Source organism: Urocampus carinirostris, chromosome 3 (genome assembly GCF_059441175.1).
Source record: "Urocampus carinirostris isolate Australia breed hairy pipefish chromosome 3, RoL_Ucar_1.0, whole genome shotgun sequence".
NCBI classification, from domain to species: domain Eukaryota; kingdom Metazoa; phylum Chordata; class Actinopteri; order Syngnathiformes; family Syngnathidae; genus Urocampus; species Urocampus carinirostris.
Window position 1 is genome coordinate 5,098,709 of NC_142351.1, and position 19,711 is coordinate 5,118,419.

At 42.6% G+C, this 19,711-nt stretch overlaps 2 protein-coding genes and 1 non-coding gene across 3 annotated transcripts; all 3 read left to right on the forward strand.

Annotated features, from left to right (window-relative positions):
* The first annotated feature begins 1,622 nt into the window (after positions 1 to 1,622).
* On the forward strand, positions 1,623 to 4,418 carry LOC148368435 (uncharacterized). Its single transcript, XM_088330446.1, has one exon. It carries the CDS (start codon positions 1,709 to 1,711, stop codon positions 3,338 to 3,340), a length of 1,632 nt encoding a protein of 543 aa, XP_088186572.1. The 5' UTR covers positions 1,623 to 1,708; the 3' UTR covers positions 3,341 to 4,418.
* Positions 4,419 to 6,788: 2,370 nt separating this feature from the next.
* Positions 6,789 to 16,394, forward strand: LOC148368436 (uncharacterized). The gene is made up of 2 exons (XM_088329702.1): positions 6,789 to 6,897; positions 13,967 to 16,394. Exons 1-2 carry the CDS (start codon positions 6,789 to 6,791, stop codon positions 16,054 to 16,056), a joined length of 2,199 nt encoding a protein of 732 aa, XP_088185828.1. The 3' UTR covers positions 16,057 to 16,394.
* A 1,515-nt stretch (positions 16,395 to 17,909) lies between these two features.
* On the forward strand, positions 17,910 to 18,015 carry LOC148368437 (U6 spliceosomal RNA). Its single transcript, XR_015850174.1, has one exon. It is a non-coding gene; the product is annotated as a U6 spliceosomal RNA (small nuclear RNA).
* The last annotated feature ends 1,696 nt before the right edge of the window (positions 18,016 to 19,711 follow it).

Consider the following 19,711-nt stretch of genomic DNA (forward strand, 5'->3'; position numbering starts at 1 on the left):
TTGCCCAAATACCCAAACAAGTTGGGCACCTCGGCACCCAAGTTGCTCATGCGTTCGTCCCTCCAGATGAAACGGGACACCAGAAAGCGGCCATGTCACTCGGGTCAGGGTGACACAACACACTCTTCTGTTCAACGGCAGGGCCCGACAGCTTTCAATGGTTTACCCCTGCCGCATCATACGGGTGCCCAGCCCATCCTTAAGAACGCGTCCACAATCCCACTACCCTTTCAAACGTTGATATTTAGAATTCGCAAAGTCTTCTGGGAAGTCACTTTGTTCCAAGTCAGCTCCTGACCTCCCTCCATCTGAAGGGGTTATTTTGTGGGTTGAAGGGGACTTCTCCCTCGGTCTTGAGAGTATTGGGACACATTACACTTGGACGCACAAAACCAAGTGACTAGGGCGAATAGCGAGGGAAAGTGAGCAGTGGCTCAGGAGGTAGAGCGCTCGTCTTGGGATCAATAGATCCCAGTTCGAATCCCGGCTCCTCCGTGTTACATGTCGAAGTGTCCTTGGGTAAGACACTGAACCCCTAATACCCCCAATATGCAGGGTAGCGCCTTACAGCTGCACGGTTGCTGTTGGGAAATGTGAAGCACACTGTAAAGCGCTTTGGGAAGTCTTGACTTGAAAAGCGCTATATAAATGCAGATCATTTCATTACAAGAATGGGACGCAGCACTGATCAAAGCCACTCTTGGCATGTAGTGGTTATTTATCATACTGATTTAATTCCCAGAGGACTAATACTTACTGATTAGCAGTGCCTAAGCCTGCAGAATTTGTTTACGTTTTGGCACTCGGGGACAATGCTTTTGAAAACGTACATTACAGCACTGACCGAGTGAAAGGCAATATAAATAAATGTGACTTGTGTCTTGCAGACGTCAGCCAAGAATATCTTCCTACTGCACGGCAGGAACTAGAGTTTGAAGATCAAGGTCAACCTGAAGATAACGGTTGGCGGGAGCCTCGAAGCATCAGCTCCCGTCAACACGTGGAAACGGATGACGACGACACGTCTCACTCTGCAAACGCTGAAAGTGACTCGCAGTCGGAAGGTGGTAACACATTTTCTCAGTGTGGGAAAACGTTTCGACGCAAGTCTTCTATGAAATTGCATATGAAATTCCACGCTGGAGAGAAGCCTTTTGCCTGCTCAATTTGTGGAAAACGATTTTCTCAGAATAAGGACTTAAAAACACACACACTAACCCACACAGACGAGAAGCCTTTTTCTTGCTCAGTTTGCGGTAGAAAATTCACCCAAAATGGACAATTGAAATTACACGAACTGACCCACGCTGGCGAGGAGCCTTTTTCTTGCTCAGTTTGCGGGAAGAAATTCACCCAAAATCGACTATTAAAATTACATCACGTAACCCACACTGGCGAGAAGCCTTTTTCTTGCTCAGTTTGCGGTCAAAGATTCACTACAAATGGGAGCTTAAAAGTGCACACCAGAACCCATACTGGCGAGAAGCTTTTCGCCTGCTCAGTCTGCGATAAAAAATTCACCAAAAATGGACACTTGAAATCACACCAACTAATCCACACTGGCGAGAAGCCTTTCGCCTGCTCAGTTTGTGGAAAACGATTCACAAATAATCTCAACTTAAAATCGCACCAACTAACCCACACTGGCGAGAGGCCTTTTCCTTGCTCAGTTTGCGGTCAAGGATTCACTACAAATGGGAGCTTAAAAATGCACACCAGAACCCATACTGGCGAGAAGCCTTTCGCCTGCTCAGTCTGCGATAAAAAATTCACCAAAAATGGACACTTGAAATCACACCAACTAACCCACACTGGCGAGAAGCCTTTTGCCTGCTCAGTTTGTGGTCAAACATTCACACAGAGTGGGAGCTTAAAAATGCACTCCAGAACCCACACTGGCGAGAGGCCTTTCTCTTGCTCAGTTTGCGGTCAAGGATTCACTACAAATGGGAGCTTAAAAATGCACACCAGAAACCATACTGGCGAGAAGCTTTTCGCCTGCTCAGTTTGCGGTCAAAAATTCACCCAAAATGGATACTTGAAATCACACCAACTAACCCACACTGGCGAGAAGCCTTTTGCCTGCTCAGTTTGTGGTCAAACATTCACACGGAGTGGGAGCTTAAAAATGCACTCCAGAACCCACACTGGCGAGAAGCCTTTTTCTTGCTCAGTTTGCGGGAAGAAATTCACCCAAAATCGACTATTAAAATTACATCACGTAACCCACACTGGCGAGAAGCCTTTTTCTTGCTCAGTTTGCGGGAAGAAATTCACCCAAAATCGACTATTAAAATTACATCACGTAACCCACACTGGCGAGAAGCCTTTTTCTTGCTCAGTTTGCGGTCAAGGATTCACTACAAATGGGAGCTTAAAAATGCACACCAGAACCCATACTGGCGAGAAGCCTTTCGCCTGCTCAGTTTGTGGAAAACGATTCACAAATAATTGCAACTTAAAATCGCACCAACTAACCCACACTGGCGAGAGGCCTTTTTCTTGCTCAGTTTGCGGTCAAGGATTCACTACAAATGGGAGCTTAAAAATGCACACCAGAACCCATACTGGCGAGAAGCCTTTCGCCTGCTCAGTCTGCGATAAAAAATTCACCAAAAATGGACACTTGAAATCACACCAACTAACCCACACTGGCGAGAAGCCTTTTGCCTGCTCAGTTTGTGGTCAAAAATTCACCCAAAATGGAAGCTTGAAATCACACCAACTAACCCACACTGGCGAGAGGCCTTTTTCTTGCTCAGTTTGTGATAGAAGATTCTTTGACAGTGGGAGTTTAAAAAAACACACTAGAACTCACACTGGTGAGAAGCCTTTCGCCTGCTCAATTTGCGGGAAAAAATTCATCCAAAATCAAGTATTGAAATTACATCAAGTAATCCACACTGGCGAGAAGCCTTTTTCTTGCTCAGTTTGTGGTAAAACATTCACAGGGAGTGGGAGCTTAAAAAGGCACTCCAGAACCCACAGTGGCGAGAGGCCTTTCGCCTGTTCAGTTTGTGGAAAACGATTCACAAATAATTGCAACTTAAAATCACACCAACTAACCCACACTGGCGAGAAGCCTTTTTCTTGCTCAGTTTGCGGTCAAAAATTCACCCAACATGGACACGTGAAATTACACCAATTAACCCACACTGGCGAGAAGCCTTTTTCTTGCTCAGTTTGTGATAAAAGATTCACCCGAAATTCACTATTGAAATTACACCTAAAAACCCACACTGGCGAGAAGCCTTTTTCTTGCTCATTTTGCTATCAAAGATTCACTAGAACTGAAAGCCTAAAGGCACACATTCGAACCCACACTGACGAGAAGCCTTGAACCTGTTGACTATGTGGTGAAAAAATCTTCCATATCGGCGCTAGAAATTACACACAAGAACTCACACTGGCGAGAACACTTTTGCCTGCTCGGTTTGTGGTCAAACATTCACTGTAAGTGGGGGCTTGAAAACACTTATTTGACCAAGTATCCCAAAGGCTGTCTCTAGGAACATATATTGCACAACCGTTACGATACCAACGTTATCACGACAACCCTGTATGTAACATCCCACATGCCGACATTTCTTGTGTAAATACCATGTAAATTATAACTATAGCCTTATCCCCCTTGTCTTAAAACATTATCTTCTCTGTTCCTTTATCTTCTTGCTCATACCTCACTGAATGTGTAAAACTGGAGTGTCATGCCCTATTTCGTTGTCACAATATGTTAGCCCATTTGTAACAATGACAATAAAGGTATATTCTATTCTATTCTATAACCGCCACAAAACCATTTCCCCTCACCTTTTTCCAACCACTGACCATGCCAACACATCAAAAAACCCACATTCATTCTTAGGAAGTGAGAAGACTCTCCTGCTGTACAATAAAGATTTGAAGTCTTCATATTAATTCAAAAGATTAATGATTTGCATATATGTCATGTTTCTTGATAGATGATTTATTTCATCGTGTGTCTGCATTAAAAGGTGCCTGTTATCAACAATTATAATAATTATAACAATAAGATCGCCGACCTTGGTCCTCATGGTTGGGGCCTGTTCTCACCAGAGCCACAAAGCTTGGAGAGCCTGTGGTTCTCTCCGTCCCTGTCGTCCGGATGAGAACAATCCCTGTGAAGTCCACCGCCAAAAGAGATAGGAACCTTTATTTCTTCATCTCCATGGTTGGCCATGCGCTGCTTCTCACACACCCCTCCCCTGAGGGACTTTTTGTTCTTCAAAGTACACGAAAAGGATGAGTGCAACAACCTCTTGGGTGTTTTGGGCAAATATCCCATTTTGGAACGCTATGAAAGCAATCCCTGATCATTTAAATGAGTCTTATTTCGAAACCGGGTTCATTGACCAGTACTGTTAACCTGTTGCATCATTTCTTCCACCTTTCCCCTTGCTAAGACCGAGTGCTTGTGTCAACAATGTGCTTTATTCTTTCGTTTGATTCAATTTTCTTTGTCATTTGAATAAATCATAGTTTAAAAAAATCAAACTGCGTGCATTGTTTGTGGGTCGATGTTATTTTTCTTCTGGAATGATCAATCATTATCTATATCAATAAACTACGTAATCGATCATTTAAAGCTGAAAATATATTGTGTTTTATCCTTCATGATCAATGCTCGACAGTCTTTTGTGTATTGTAAGTCAATGCAAAATCTATTCCACCCTGGTCATCTTGGAAGGGGGATTAACACTTGAAAGGGGTCCAGACATCGAGGCGAGGAGGTGGAGCCCACGTGGGGATTCTCTGGCACGCCCTTGGAAGGAGCCGGCGCGCCATTGTGAGGGGAGAAGATGGCCAATGAGAGGAAAGGTAAAGCTAGTTGCAGACACATATAGCAAATTGGAGAAGGTTGGGATGTCTTTTGATATGTTTGTTGAAATTTATAAATGATCCTGGAAAAATCGGGGTGGGAGAGTTATCTCCGGAGGGCACACTTACATCTGCTGTTGTGAACAAACCCGCCCCCGTGCGGAATTGCAGACTGTTTGATTATTTTATTTTATTCTCTCTACAAAAGAGCACGCATGATTGTTCGGTAAATGTAGGTCGTGTTTTGTTAATAGAGTCAGATGACTAATTCGAACATTTTGGTAAATGTTTGGTACATTTTTATAGTTAGAATATATATATATATATATATATATATATATATATATAAATAACCACGGTGTACCTGTCCCACCAAGGATCCAAATTCAGGCTGGACTGGATGATGAGGCTTTTATTACAGTTGCTGCAATGAGCGACACAACATACACACACCATGCGGTTAGTGTTAAGATTGGCAATTTCATGGCGCTCTTACTCGTGATATTGCGTTAACAAGTTTTACATTATGTGACGTTACGCACGCACCATATTTTTGCCGATTGTTGGTTGCCATGTGGATTGAATGAAGCCGTGTTCTTGTTTGCTTGCTGTTAAGAATAAATATTCTTAAAGGCTGAACCACAATGTCCTGCTTATCTTCTCACGCATGAGGAAACTGCACACTCTGTCATATCCTTAACAGTTAGCACCTCCGCTGGCTTTCAACATCGTTAGCAGCGCGCTGGAGACTGCTCTAAACATATCAGTTTTCTATTGAGTTGAAATACAATACAGTTCACAAAATCAGCCATTACAATAATTTTTGCATACATTTTAACAAGATACTTTTAACAAGTGATCGTATAGTGGTTTTAACGTTTGCAATGAATTCAACATATTTTTTAATCTGAATTTTAACCAACATCATCCTTTTTATATCTTTGGGAAAATACAAAATAACGAGTGTAAAAACGGAAACAATTTCCCTGCAATGAGCGACAACATACACCATGTGGTTAACACCTCCGCTGGCTTTCAACATCTATAAGGGGAATTAGCATTTTAGTACAACGTACCGCAAAACTAATGTAATGGAGACAGAAACAAAATGAAAATAAATCCAAACAGCTTGACAATATCAATTACAGTATTGTGTATGTTGCGAGATTTGTCAGTTGTGGTTTTAATGTTGTCGGTTCATTTTTTGCAGAGCACCAAAAGATTGTGGCTTACCGTTAGCAGCACGCTGGAGACTGCTAACAATATCCGCATTTCGGTCATAAAACCGAAGGCTAAACTAAACCTTACCCCATACCAGCAGGTGGCGCTGTTGGACTTGTCATTGCAGAACACTTAAACACAAACTATAAAAACATATTTCAGCAGAAATTTCAACAAAAGTAAAGTTATTATGACACCTGTAACACAGTGTTAAATTTTAACTTCTATGATGGTTTTTAAATTGTTTTTTTTCAGAAGCATTTTTTTAGTTTTTAAATATTTTTTAAGTTAATTTTCTGTAAAAAGAACAAGTGTTGACGTTGATAACAAAATGTTACCCGCATTAAAATCAGTTTTACAATGAGCAGGTTGTGATTTCTTTTCAATGTACATCCATTGCGCAAAGTTGCCCCGACCAAAATGGCCGCCACGTAGGGACGCTTGTTAGCGGGCTGCTACAGCACGCCGAACTATCCAGTCATCTGTTTTTATCTGTGTCCCACAATTCATTGCGGCTGGGTTTGGAAGGAGAAGCTGTCATGGCTGCCGCACCACCGCCGAACAAGAAAATGTCGAGAAAACTACCAAAAATCCTGTAGTCAACTTAAAACTACATAAGCTTGACAGAAGTATCACTTTGCGGTCCTTTTCGAAGGTTTGTCCTTTTTACTCCCGAGTTGGAGCGACACCTCGTGGCGTTTTTTGGTTGAGCTTCAAACGCGAAGAAAATGTGCTCCAGTGAGGAAGGATCTCTTCCAGAGAAGCTTCGGGGAGCCAAGGAGGAGATCGAGCGAGAACGTCGACGACCGGACGCTGTTTCCAAGCAGCTCGGGGCAGGTCCGTCATTTTCGCTTTTGCTACATCCTTGACATCAGGGGCGTTACCAGTGGAGGGTGGCCGGTCCCTCACCCATGGACACGCTCTGCCCATCCAAAGAAAAGTGGATGTAGTAATGAGGGCAGTCTGGGCAGCGTATACGTCATCTCGTATATAATTGTGTACAGTGGAACCTCAGTTCTCGACCATAATCCGTTCCAGAACCCTGTTCGAAAACCGATTTGGTCGATCACGGAAAATCGTTTTTCCCATTAAAAGTAATGTAAAATCGTTTTAATCCGTCTCCAACACCCTAAATGTTTACCGAGAACGTAAACATGAAGCTAACCCAGGCTAATCGTACGTTCATGTTATCGTAATCTTCCGTACGAAAGATTACGCTAACATGAACGTGTAAAAATAAAAAAATCAGGTCGTTTACACGTCATTTAGCACCCGGATCTCCACAACAAGTGGTGAGCGGATAAAGGATAAAGAATAGATTTATGAAAAGGATTTCTTACCTTTGTGGTGGTCTGCAGAAGCCATGCTCTATTCCCTCGAAAGAAGGGAAACTCACACATCTTCTTCATATTTTGCTATTATTTCTTTCTCAAATGCAATAGTTGTACGCACTACTCTTCTTTTTTCACCTGTAGCAACTTTGCCGCTTGCACCGACCTTCTTCCGAGGCATAATTAGGGGTTAAAACACTCTGTTCACCGATATTAATAACGAAAGCAAAAAGGAGTGCGTGCTCACGTGACAACAGTTCTTCACGAGGGGTGGGGGAAATCTACACCCGTACGCCGCTCAGCATCGCCCCTAGCGTACCGGCGTTCAAGTTTCGATTTTTTTGATCGAAAAGCGAAGCAAGAATTTCTCGAAATTTTTGGTCGAGAACCGATTTGTTCGAACTGAGAGGCGTTTGAAAACCGAGGTTCCACTGTATGTCATCGGACACTAGCTTGGTCTCTCCTGCCCCCTCAGCACACAGGGTGCGCATCAGTCCCCACGGAGGGAGCAGCCCCTCCCAGCTTATTGCTTTGTAGTGCTGACAGGAAGTCTGTCTTTTTTTAGAGAAGCGACTCTTTCAGCTTGACTGGCCGAAATTAGACAGCTCCTTTCGTCTCAGAAGCGGTTCTTTAGATTGCTTTTGTTGCTTTAATGCATACATGGCTAATTATTATCCAACAGTATGCACAAAATGACTTAAAAGGGGAAACAATTCAGCAACAGTAGATGCGGATATCTTCTTGGCTCTTGGTATAAGTTGAGGGTTATGAACTAGGGTTTGAGCCCCATATTAGGGTTCTCAACTGAATGTAGGTTTCCAAAAAATAAAACCAGGGTTACTGCTGGGGTTACAGCTAGCATAAGGTGTAAGGCTAAGGTTACAGTTTGAAACGGGGTTCGGTCTGAAGTTAGGGGTGAAGGGTTATTTGCTAGGGTTTTGGCTGCAAGTTAGAATTTTCAACGACTAGGTTTGCGAAATAAGGGGTCTGACACTAAGGTTCCGTTCTTTTGATCGGCACGTAATTTCCCCCTTCAGGTGCTGGAGAAATTTGAAATTTGGCTTTAAAAGTCTTTAAAAAGTGGTTGAATTTGGCCACGAAAAAGCGGCATTAACCCTGTAGGTTGGTCCGGAGAAGTCCCAGGCTCTTCGCACTGATTCTTTAAAACATATAGGAGAGACCGTATACACTTGTATCATGGGGACACCAGCAGCACGGTGACCATTGTACACTCAAAGTTTGACCAATCGGAAAACATTTTTTGGGACGCCTTGATAAAAGATACTCTCCTTTCCATTTTGACCTCACACAAGACGTTTGAAGACTCTGAGTGACAGCGTTTCGTTTTTCTATCTTTATATATGAAAGCCACTCGTATTCACCCAAAAAATCCATTCCACTTGGCTCTTCCCAACCAGACACCGAACATTAAGCCCACTGTTCTAGTTTCTCCACTTCAAGACTTGCCACGAATCTCAAACGTCCTCGTAATGGTATTCCAAAGTTTCCTTTTTCAAGATTCTCTCCTCCCCAAGAACTTCCCCAAGTTTTCCCTCCTTGTCCCTGCAAGTTCTAGCATTTTTATAAAGGTATGACCAGGTAACTTATTTTCAAGATTCTAGCCACCCAAACATCTCCTCTCAAGTTTCCCTCTCAAGATCTCCTCCTCTACTACCAAAGTCCCACACCCCCTTCTTGCCGGTAGAGTCTTTTATTGTTGCTGTTTACATAAACGTCTCTTTACACCACATCCCTTGTTCCCTGCGTTTGGAACTGTCCGACACCTCGTGACGGGAAATGTTCGAATCTCGACTTCAGGCACACTGATATTTATTAGCTTAAAAGTAACCTCATTCTTTGGTTTCCTCGTCCTTGAGGGAGAAGGACGAGCTTAGAAGTTTGCAAGGTTCGGGCATTCTTAGTATTCAGATTGGCACCTGGAGCAGATGCATGCTACTGTAGAAACTGCTGCATCTTCTGAAATTTTGAGACAGGAAGCATGAGCTCTCCATAACTTACTCTATATTTAATGTTGAGGTTGACTGTGTATTATGCACTGAGGCCCTTGCAACACCCATTGCAACCTGCTTAAATGTCTTAAACTCTGGTAAGTGCTGTTTTTCAGATCAAACGTTTTCAACTGGACCAAATGTCATATTAAAAAAATGAAATCAAACAAACATTTGTTTAAAATTGCCTCTTATTCATATCGTGGTTTTTGTTTGTTTCAATTGTGTGGGGTTTTTTTTTTTTGGTCAACTTTGTCTTAAATTTGACACTCAAAGGCATTAAAAAAGTCTTGAATTTAAATTGCATTAAGCTGTAGGAACCCTGCTGTGTTCTGTGCGTCCCTTCGTGAGTTTCTCTGAATAAAGGCATCACAAATAAATGTGATTTGACTTGTGTGTTGCAGACATTGGTGAAGATTATCTTCCTACTGCGTGGCAGGAACCAGAGTTACCAGGAGCTGTTTACAAAATACTCCGAGTTATGTTGAACAGAGCAGGTTGGTCATTTTACTTTCTGCAACGTCCTCGACATCTCGTATTTGGCCGTCGTCGTCCACCGGACTTTCCCTTCGAGTAAGGTCCGTCTGTCTCGCTCATTCTTTCAAAATATATACAGTGACGAATATAAGTATTTGAACACCCTGCTATTTTGCTTCATCTCCCACTTAGAAATCATGGAGGGGTCTGAAATTTTCATCGTAGGTGCATGTCCAATGTGAGAGAGATAAACTAAGAAGAAAAATCCATGATTTTTGAACAAATTATTTGTGTGATATAGCAGCAAAAAGTATTTGAACAACTGAGAAAATGAATGCTGATATTTGGTGCAGTAGCCTGTGTCTGCTATTACAGAGGTCAAACGTTTCCTGTAGTCTTTCACCAGCTTTGCACACACTGCAGGAGATTTCTTGGCCCACTAATCCTCACAGATCTTCTCTAGATCAGTCACATTTCTGGGCTGTCGCTGAGAAACTCTGAGATTGAGCTCTCTCAAAAGATTTTCAATTGTGTTCAGGTCTGGAGACTCTTTGGGCCTTGATATGCTTCTTACGGAGCCACTCCTTGGTTTTCCTGGCTGAGTGTTTCATTGTCGTGTTTGAAGACCCAGCCACGACCCATCTTCAATGCTCTGACTCAGGAGAGGAGGTTGATACCCAAAATCTCACAATACATGGCCCCAGTCATCCTCTCTTTTATGCAATGTACACGTCCAGTCCCATGTGCAGAAAAACACACCTAAAGCATGATGCTACCACCCCCATGCATCTTAGTAGGGATGGTGTTCTGAGGATTGCTCTCTTCATTCTTCTTTCTCCAAACACGATTTGTGGAATTCTGACCAAAAAGTTATATTTTGGTCTCATCTGACCACAAAACCTTCTCCCACAACTCCTCTGTATCACCCAAATGGTCATATGCCATCTGAAGACGGGCCTTGACATGTGCTGGTTTAAGCAAGGGGACCTTTCTTGCCATGCGTGATTTCAAATCATGATGTCTTAGTGTATTACCTACAGTAATCTTGGAAACGGTGGTCGCAGCTCTTTTCAGGTCATTGACCATCTCCTGTCGTGTAGTTTCGGGCGGATTTCTCACCTTTCTTAGAATCATCGAGACCCCACGACGTGGTATCTTGCATGGGGCTTCACTCCGATTGAGACTGACTGTCATGTTTAGCTTCTCCTATTTTCTAACGATTGCTCTAACAGTGGACCTTTTTTCACCAAGTTGCTTGGCAATTGCTCCGTAGCCCTTTCCAGCCTTTGGTCTTCGCCATGTTACAAGTTCAAGTCTTACTGATTGTGTGGGGTGGACAAGTGTCTTTATGCAGCTGACGAACTCAAACAGGTTCATTTGATTCAGGATGATACATGGAGTGCAGGTGGACTTCTAATGGGTGGCCTACAGGACTTTCAGAATCAGAATTCTAGATGACACACAGGTGTTCAGATACGTATTTGCAGCTGTTCAAACAAATAAATTGTTCTAAAATCATGCATTGTGATTTCTGGAATTTTCTTTTAAGTTTATCTCTCTCACAGTGGACATGCACCTACAATGACAAATTCAGACCCCTCCATGATTTGTAAGCGGGAGAAATAACAAAACAGCAGGGTGTTCAAATACTTATTTCCTTTACTGGACCTTATTTTCTTGGCTAACAGACAAGGTTTTTCACTGTAGTTTCCGCAACATCCTTGATAGTTAAGTAATGGCAAAATGAAGCCCTATAAAGCAGTGAAGCCCTGCAGGCAAATTTTTCACACACACATGTAGGGGCTTAAAGATGAATCATGTCCTCGATGACGCCATCTCGTGGACAGAATAATTTATAACGTGCTTGGTGCATGCAATAAAATATTGGGGTGTAAATCATTCTCTGAAAGAGTGCTTTAGCATGAATTATTCTGTGTGTCACTCGGTTTATGTTTGTGCTCATGTCACAAGTGAAAGTGCCAAATAAGGTAAAACAAAGTGCTTATTCCAGACGTTATTTTCCAAAGTACAGCGTTACTTTGGCGGTTTTATTTCAAAATGACACTCTTTGCTAGCAAATCATTCTCTTCACGCGCGTTTTGCGGGGCTTCAAATGACTCCGCTCATGTCATCATCACACACATTGGCTTGCGCTACACGAACCACTCCTCTAAAATACTTGGCACACGCTTCAGGGATTCGAACTGACAGGCATATTACTACTTGACATCTAACGTTCGGCTGTCGAGTAGTATAAGACCCGGGCTTCTGTCACGCTGATTCTTTTCAAAGACGTATACTTTTACACGTAAGAAATGATGAAAGTTATTGTAGTGATGATTTTGCTTTATTCGTGTGTGTGCGGATTTTACACGACCATGTGTTTGATTCTAGACTTGAAGGTGGGGTGAGTTTTTCTTAAAATTTAAATACTTTCTCTATTAAGGATGTGTGAGCAATGCTAAACCGAGTTCAAAGAGACCTAATGCTGTTTTCCATTGCGCCTATCTGCTGGAATGTTACTTTTGTACCATCACGAGTTATCACGAGTTGTTTTGAGCAATGCAATAAAGAGTGTTCCCTTTTTGCCGTATCTCCTCTCTGCGTATTTTTTGGGGCGACGCCCAACGACGTTTCCTCCAAAAATGGGAGATTTCAAATCCTACTTTTTTAATAATACACGTTTTTATAAACCCAGGAGGAACCAATTAAACCCCAGCAGCCAGCCAGACTCTTCCTATGGTATGGGAATCACTGATGTTGACTGAGTGTTTTCTGTTGATGCCCTTGCATCATCCATTTTGGCCTGGTCAAGGGGATGACCTCATGTCAAGTCAAGTCATTTTTATTTGTATAGCCCTTAATCATACAGAGTCTTAAAGGGCTTCACAGGTTATTACACAGACTATTTTTTCAGACTATTACTACACCAACCCCTGATCTGGAACCAACATGAGGGCAAGGAAAAACTGAAAAACCTCAACATGAGGAAAATGAAGAAACCTTGAGAACCGCATATGTGGCATCCCGCTTTGAGGATTACCAGACAGCAAAGGATGTTGCAATCTTGCAATTCCATCGTGTGGCTCCTTCTCAAGGTTTCTTCATTTTCCTCTTGCTGGGATTTTTTTTAGTTTTTCCTTGCCCTCGCGTAGGTTTCAGATCATGGGATGTTGTCGTGGTGGTCTTTGCAGCCCTCTGTGACTGTTTCTGATTAGTGCCAGACGTTTCTCTCAAATGGGAAGTGCCGATGCCAGCCGATGTTGGCCATATTGACTCATTTTTGAAGGCCTATAGAAAATCTAGCTCTGTGGCTATACAGGCATACGGCACACCAAAAAGAAGCTTTAAAAGTCATCTTTCATGAGACAACAGTTGATTTAATTGATTTGATGACATTGCCAATTTTTTTTGAAAATACTTGTTTCCCGGAAAACTTCTGAGAAAAATCGCTCCTTGCAAAATGATGCATTTCCAGCAGAAGTTTCGCTTCGGTGCTTTTTTTTAATATCTATATTTTCGACACCTACAACATCTAAACAATACTTTCCATAAATACGAGGGCACTTTGCTTGAAAAATAACATTTGATTGCAAGAACACTAAACCTATGCATGAACTTTGCAAGAATTCTCAGCCCCTGATGTCTCGGGTGACGTGATCACATGATTCAGGTCGTCATGGTGATCGCAGGGTCCTACGATACGTTATCCCAACTAAGGCCCTTGGTCATTTTTTTAGAAAGATTAAAGATTTGAACCGTTATCAGTCGGTACTTATCTTTGCTTTTCTCGTCACACTGCTCTTATTTGGCATATACGCCGGCGCCTACACTCTGCCATACTGAGTAATACGGCGTATACAAGAACAAAACGTGGCACTAAGTGTTGATAAAGGAATCTGATCAAAGCCACTCCTACCATCTAGTCGTGATTTAATTCCCAGAAGTTTAATACTTACTGATCAGCAGCGCCTAAGCCTTTAGAATTTTTTTTCGTTTTGGCACTAGGGGACAATGCTTTTGAAGACGTATGTTACGGCACTCAACGAAATAAGGACCATACAAATAAATGTGACTTGTGTCTTGCAGACGTCACCCAAAAATATTTTCCTACTGCGCGGCAGGAACCAGAGTTGCCTGCCGTTAAAATTGAGGAGGAGGAGGAAGATCTGAAGCCTTATCACATTAAGCAAGAGACAGAGGACGGGGAGCCTGTTCGCGTTAAAGAGGAGGACGATTTTCCAGTCTTGCTAGTGGCCGGGGTCCGTTCTACCGTCGAAGATCAAGGTCAACCTGAAGATAACGGTTGGCAGGAACCTCTAAACATCAGCTCCCGTGAACACGTGAAAACGGATGACGATGACACGTCCCACTCTGCAAACGCTGAAAGCGACTCGGAGTCGGAAGGTGGTAACACATGTTCTCAGTGTGGGAAAACGTTTCCACGCAAGTCTTCATTTAAATTGCATATGAAATTCCATGCTCGTGAGAAACTTGTTGCCTGCTCAGTTTGCGGTAAAACATTCACACATCGTGGGGGCTTAACAAAACACATTAGAACCCACACTGGCGAGAAGCCTTTCTCCTGCTCAATTTGTGGTCAGAGTTTTACCGTGAGTGGAAGTTTAAAGGATCACATTAGAACCCACACTGGCGAGAAGCCTTTTGTCTGCTCATTTTGTGGAAAACAATTCTCCAAACAAGGAAACTTGAATGTACACACTAGAACCCACACTGGCGAAAAGCCTTATTCTTGCTCAGTTTGCGGTAAAAATTTCATCCAAAATGGAAAATTGAAATTACACCAACTAACCCACACTGGGGAGAAGCCTTTTGCCTGCTCAGTTTGCGGTAAAAGATTCACCGAGAGTGGGAGCTTAAAAATGCACACCAGAACCCACTCTGGCAAGAAGCCCTTCACCTGCACAGTTTGTGGTAAAAAATTCACCAGAAATCGAGACTTGAAATTACATCAACTAACCCACACTGGCGAGAACCTTTTTTCTTGCTCAGTTTGCGGTCAAGGATTCACTACAAATGGGAGCTTAAAAATACACATGAGAACCCACACTGGCGAGAAGCCTTTTTCTTGCTCAGTCTGCGGTCAAAGATTCACTACAAGTGGGAGCTTAAAAATACACATGAGAACCCACACTGGCGAGAAGCCTTTTTCTTGCTCAATCTGCCGTCAAAGATTCACTATAAGTGGGAGCTTAAAAATGCACACACGAATTCATACTGGGGAGAAGCCTTTTGTGTGTTCAGTTTGTGGAAAACGATTCACCCTCAGTGGGGTCTTAAAACTACACACACAAACCCACACTGGGGAGAAGCCTTTCTCCTGCTCAATTTGTGGAAAACGATTCTCCCGTCAAGGAAACTTGAATGTACACATTAGAACCCACACTGGCGAGAAGCCTTTTTCCTGCTCTGTTTGCGGTCAAAGATTCATTGACTGTTGGAGCGTTAAAAAACACAAACTAACCCACACTGGGGAGAAGCCTTTCCCCTGCTCAATTTGTGGTAAAAGATTCACAGAGAATTGGATCTTAAAAAGACACACACTAACCCATACTGGTGAGAAGCGTTTTTCCTGCTCAGTTTGCGATAAGAAATTCACCGAAAGTGGGAGCTTAAAAATACACACTAGAATCCACACTGGCGAGAAGAATTTTGCCTGCTCAGTTTGTGGTAAAAAATTCAGCCGAAATGGAAACTTGAAATCACACCAACTAACCCACACTGGCGAGAAGCCTTTTTCTTGCTCAGTTTGTGGTAAAAGATTCACCCTAAATAGACACTTGAAATTACATCAACTAACCCACACTGGTGAGAAGCCTTTTTCTTGTTCAGTTTGCGGTCAAAGATTCACTACAAGTGGGAGCTTAAAAATACACACACGAATTCATACTGGGGAGAAGCCTTTTGCCTGCTCAGTTTGCGGTCAAAGATTCACCGAGAGTGGGAGCTTAAAGAAACACATGAGAACCCACACTGGTGAGAAGCCTTTTTCTTGTTCATTTTGCGGTCAAAGATTCACTACAAGTGGGACCTTAAAAATACACACACGAATTCATACTGGTGAGAAGCCTTTTGCCTGCTCAGTTTGCAGTCAAAAATTCACTACAAGTGGGAGCTTAAAAAAACACACACTAACCCACACTGGCGAGAAACCTTGAACTTGTCGACTTTTTGGTGAAAAATTCATCCATACTCCTCACTAGAAATTACACACAAGAATCCACACTGGCGAGAAGCCTTTTGCCTGGTCTGATTGTGGTAAAAAAATCACCCGAAAAGGACACTTGAAATTACACCAACTAACCCACACCTGTGAGAAACCTTTGACTTGTTGACTTTGTGTTGAAAAGTCATCCATATCTGCACTCGAAATTACACCCAAGAACCCACACTGGCAGGAAGATTTTTGCCTGCTCGGTTTGTGGTCAAACATTCAATGAAAGTGGGAGCTTAAAAACACTTAATTGACCAAATATCATACAGGCTGTCTATAGGAACAGAACCATTTCCACTCACCTTTTTCCAACCACTGACTGCCAATACATAAAAAAACCCACATTCATTCACTGGAAGTGAGCAGACTCTCCAGCTGTATAATAAAGATTTGAAACCCCTTCTCTGACCTGTGAGACTATCTCATCTAGTGGTGATGTACTGGTACTTCACTTTTTCTGCTTTACAAAAGGGTATTTGGGGCAAGTCTCACGGGACCTCATGTGATTTAATGAGACTTGTTCAATAAATCACTCTTAATGTCAAGTGAATGGTGTCGTGTGAGACTGACATTTACCATCTATTTTGCAGGTGAGATGTTTATCCTGGTAACACACTTACTGTGAGGAGGATAATATGTGAAAATATGTTTGTAAAGGTTGTTTGTGATGTCTGTAAAGTTTACAAAAAGTGAAACAGTACGAGTGAGTCGTCCGTTAGCATAAGCAACAGAGTGAGGTATGCTACGTTATGCGGGACTGGGTTAAGAGTGTACTGTGATATTAATATGTATATTTGGTTACCATATAATACAAAGTGAGTTGTTTTGGAAGGTACAATTATGGTGTTTTTGTTAAAGGATTCTTGAAAAGTACCAATTGATGGCATTGTTATTTTGTATTTATATGTTAAAGGGGACCTCAAGTGATAAAATGAGACTTGTTCAATAAATCATTCTTAATGTCAACAAGTGCAATGGTGTCGTGTGAGACTGACATTTACCATATATTTTGCAGGTAAAACTACAAGAACCAAAAAAAAAAAAGATATATGTGGCGTCGTTTCGGCTTCGCATATACAGTGGAACCTCGGTTCTCGACCATAATCCGTTCCAAAACCCTGTTCGAAAAGCGTTTTGTTCGATCAACGAAATCATTTTTACCATTAAAAATAATGTAAATCGTTTTAATCCGTTCCAACACCCTGAATGTTTAGCTTGAATGTTTAACGTAAACATAAAGCTAACCCAGGCTAATCGTACGTCCGCGTTATAGTATCTTCCGTACGAAAGATTACGCTAACATGAACGTGTAAAAATAAAAAAATCAGGTTGTTTACAAGTCATTTAGCACCCGGGTCTCCACAACAAGTGGTGAGCGGTTCATTGGAAAGGGGGCTCCGTTCCAACACTCTGAATGTTTAACGTAAACTTAAAGCTAACCCAGGCTAATCGTACGTTCGCGTTATCGAAATCTTGTGAATAGGATTTCTTACCTTTGTGGTGGTCAGCAGAAGGCGCTCGCACACCTCCTTCATATTTTGCTATTATTTCTTTCTTAAATGCAATAGTTGTACGCACTACTTTTCTTTTTTCACCTGTAGCAACTTTGCTGCTTGCACTGACTTTCTTCGGAGGCATATTAAGGGGCTAAAACACCCGTACACCGCTCAGCATGGCACCCTAGCGTACGCACTCGCGTATTACCGGCGTTCGAACAACGAATTTTTGACCGAACAGCGAAGCAAGAATTTCTCCAAATTTTTGGTCGAACACCGATTTGTTCGAACTGAGAGGCGTTCGAAAACCGAGGTTCCACTGTACTAAAATTGGAACGATACAGAGAAGATTAGCATGGCCCCTACGCAAGGATGACACGCAAATTCGTGAAGCGTTCCTCATTTGGCAGCACGGCGGCGCAGTGGTTAGGTCTTGGGAACCTCCTGTGTGGGTTCAAATCCAGCTACCGGACTTACTGTGCGGAGTTTTTATGTTCTTCCCCGTGCTTGCGTGGGTTTCCTCTGGGCACTCTGGTTTCCTCCCACATTGCAAAGACATGCATTTCAGGAGGATTGGCCGGTCCAAATTGTCCCTAGGTGTGAATGAGTGAGCGAGTTGTCTGTCCCTGTGTGCCCTGCAATTGGCTGGCAACCAGTTCAGGGTGTCCCCTGCCCACTGCCCGATGATTGCTGGGATGGGCTCCAGCACCCCTGTGACCCTACTGAGGATAAGTGGTGCAGCTAATGAGATGAGATGAGAAAACAAATGTGTAGCACCAGCTGGAGCTTGACCATCCACCTGTGTCCCATTACACATGCATATAACGTGACATTCTGTTTCAACCTTCTGCAGTCTGTGCCCCTATCTGGCAACCCCCAGAAAAAAAATCCTAAACCCGCCCCTCTCAAAGAGAGAGCGGAATGATGGCGAAAAGATTAGGTAAGAGAAAAATGGATTCAGAATGCAGGTTATTTAACCTGCAGTGGACAACCGATTATTTTTTTGTTCAATGCAAAGAAAAGGCTGTCCGTCTCATCTGAGGCGGTATTCAAAGAATACAAACTGCGGCAACACTATGAATCCCGTCACAAAGACAAGTATGATAGCTTGCAAGGCCAAATCCGAGCAGACAAACTCTAAAAGCTAAAAAGTGGACTGTTAGCTCAGCAGAATACATGTGTACGCCAAGTTCAGCTGAACCAGTCATCTGTTCGGGCCAGCTTTCGGGTTGCTCAACTGATAGCAAGCAGTGGTAAACCTTTCACTGATGGAGTTTGTCAAGTAATTTTTATTTGTATAGGCCTTAATCACAAAGAGTCTCAAAGGGCTTCACAGGTTATTACTCAGACTATTATTACACCATCCCCTGATCTGGAACCAACATGAGGGCAAGGAAAAAATCAAAAAACCTCAACATGAGGAAAATGAAGAAACCTTGAGAAGGGAGCGCACATGTGGTATCCCCCTTGCAGGATTACCAGACAGCAAAGGATGTTGCAATCACAAATAATACAGAGATATTGTCCACAAAAAGTATAGGTTATACATATGTTATAGCGTAGTAGTGAGTCTTAAGCTTAGATTTAAACATTTCCACTGAGGTTGCAGATCGGATCTCAGGAGGAAGAGCTTTCCACAGCACCGGTGCCCGGATGGAGAACGCTCTTGAACCAGCGGAACACTTCTTGGCTCTTGGGATCACCAGAAGACCGGCGCTCTCAGAACGAAGGCATTTAATTTCATTTTCATTTCATTTCAGACCGGAACATAGGGGGAAATCAGATCTGAAAGGTATGAGGGAGCAAGTCCATGTATGATTTTGTATAATACTAAAAGAACTTTGAAATCACATCTTAGGCTAACAGGGAGCCAATGCAGGTTAGCCAAAATCGGTGTGATGTGATCGGACTTTTTTGTCCTAGTTGAAAGCCTCGCTGTGGCATTTTGTACCAGCTGAAGACTCTTGATTGACTTCGGGAGACCAGAGAGTAGTGCATTACTGTTATCGAGACAGGAGGTAACAAACGCGTGAATTATAACCTCCGCATCCGACTGAGACAGTATAGGACGGATTTTAACAATGTTACGAAGATGGAAGAAAG

Bases quoted from the DNA above. Each gene is read 5' to 3' on its own strand.
- LOC148368435 (XM_088330446.1), top strand. From the start codon at position 1,709: ATGCACACCAGAACCCATACTGGCGAGAAGCCTTTCGCCTGCTCAGTC.
- LOC148368436 (XM_088329702.1), top strand. From the start codon at position 6,789: ATGTGCTCCAGTGAGGAAGGATCTCTTCCAGAGAAGCTTCGGGGAGCC. The intron at 6,898-13,966 runs GTCCGTCATTTT...TGTGTCTTGCAG, and splicing joins TTCCAAGCAGCTCGGGGCAG to ACGTCACCCAAAAATATTTT.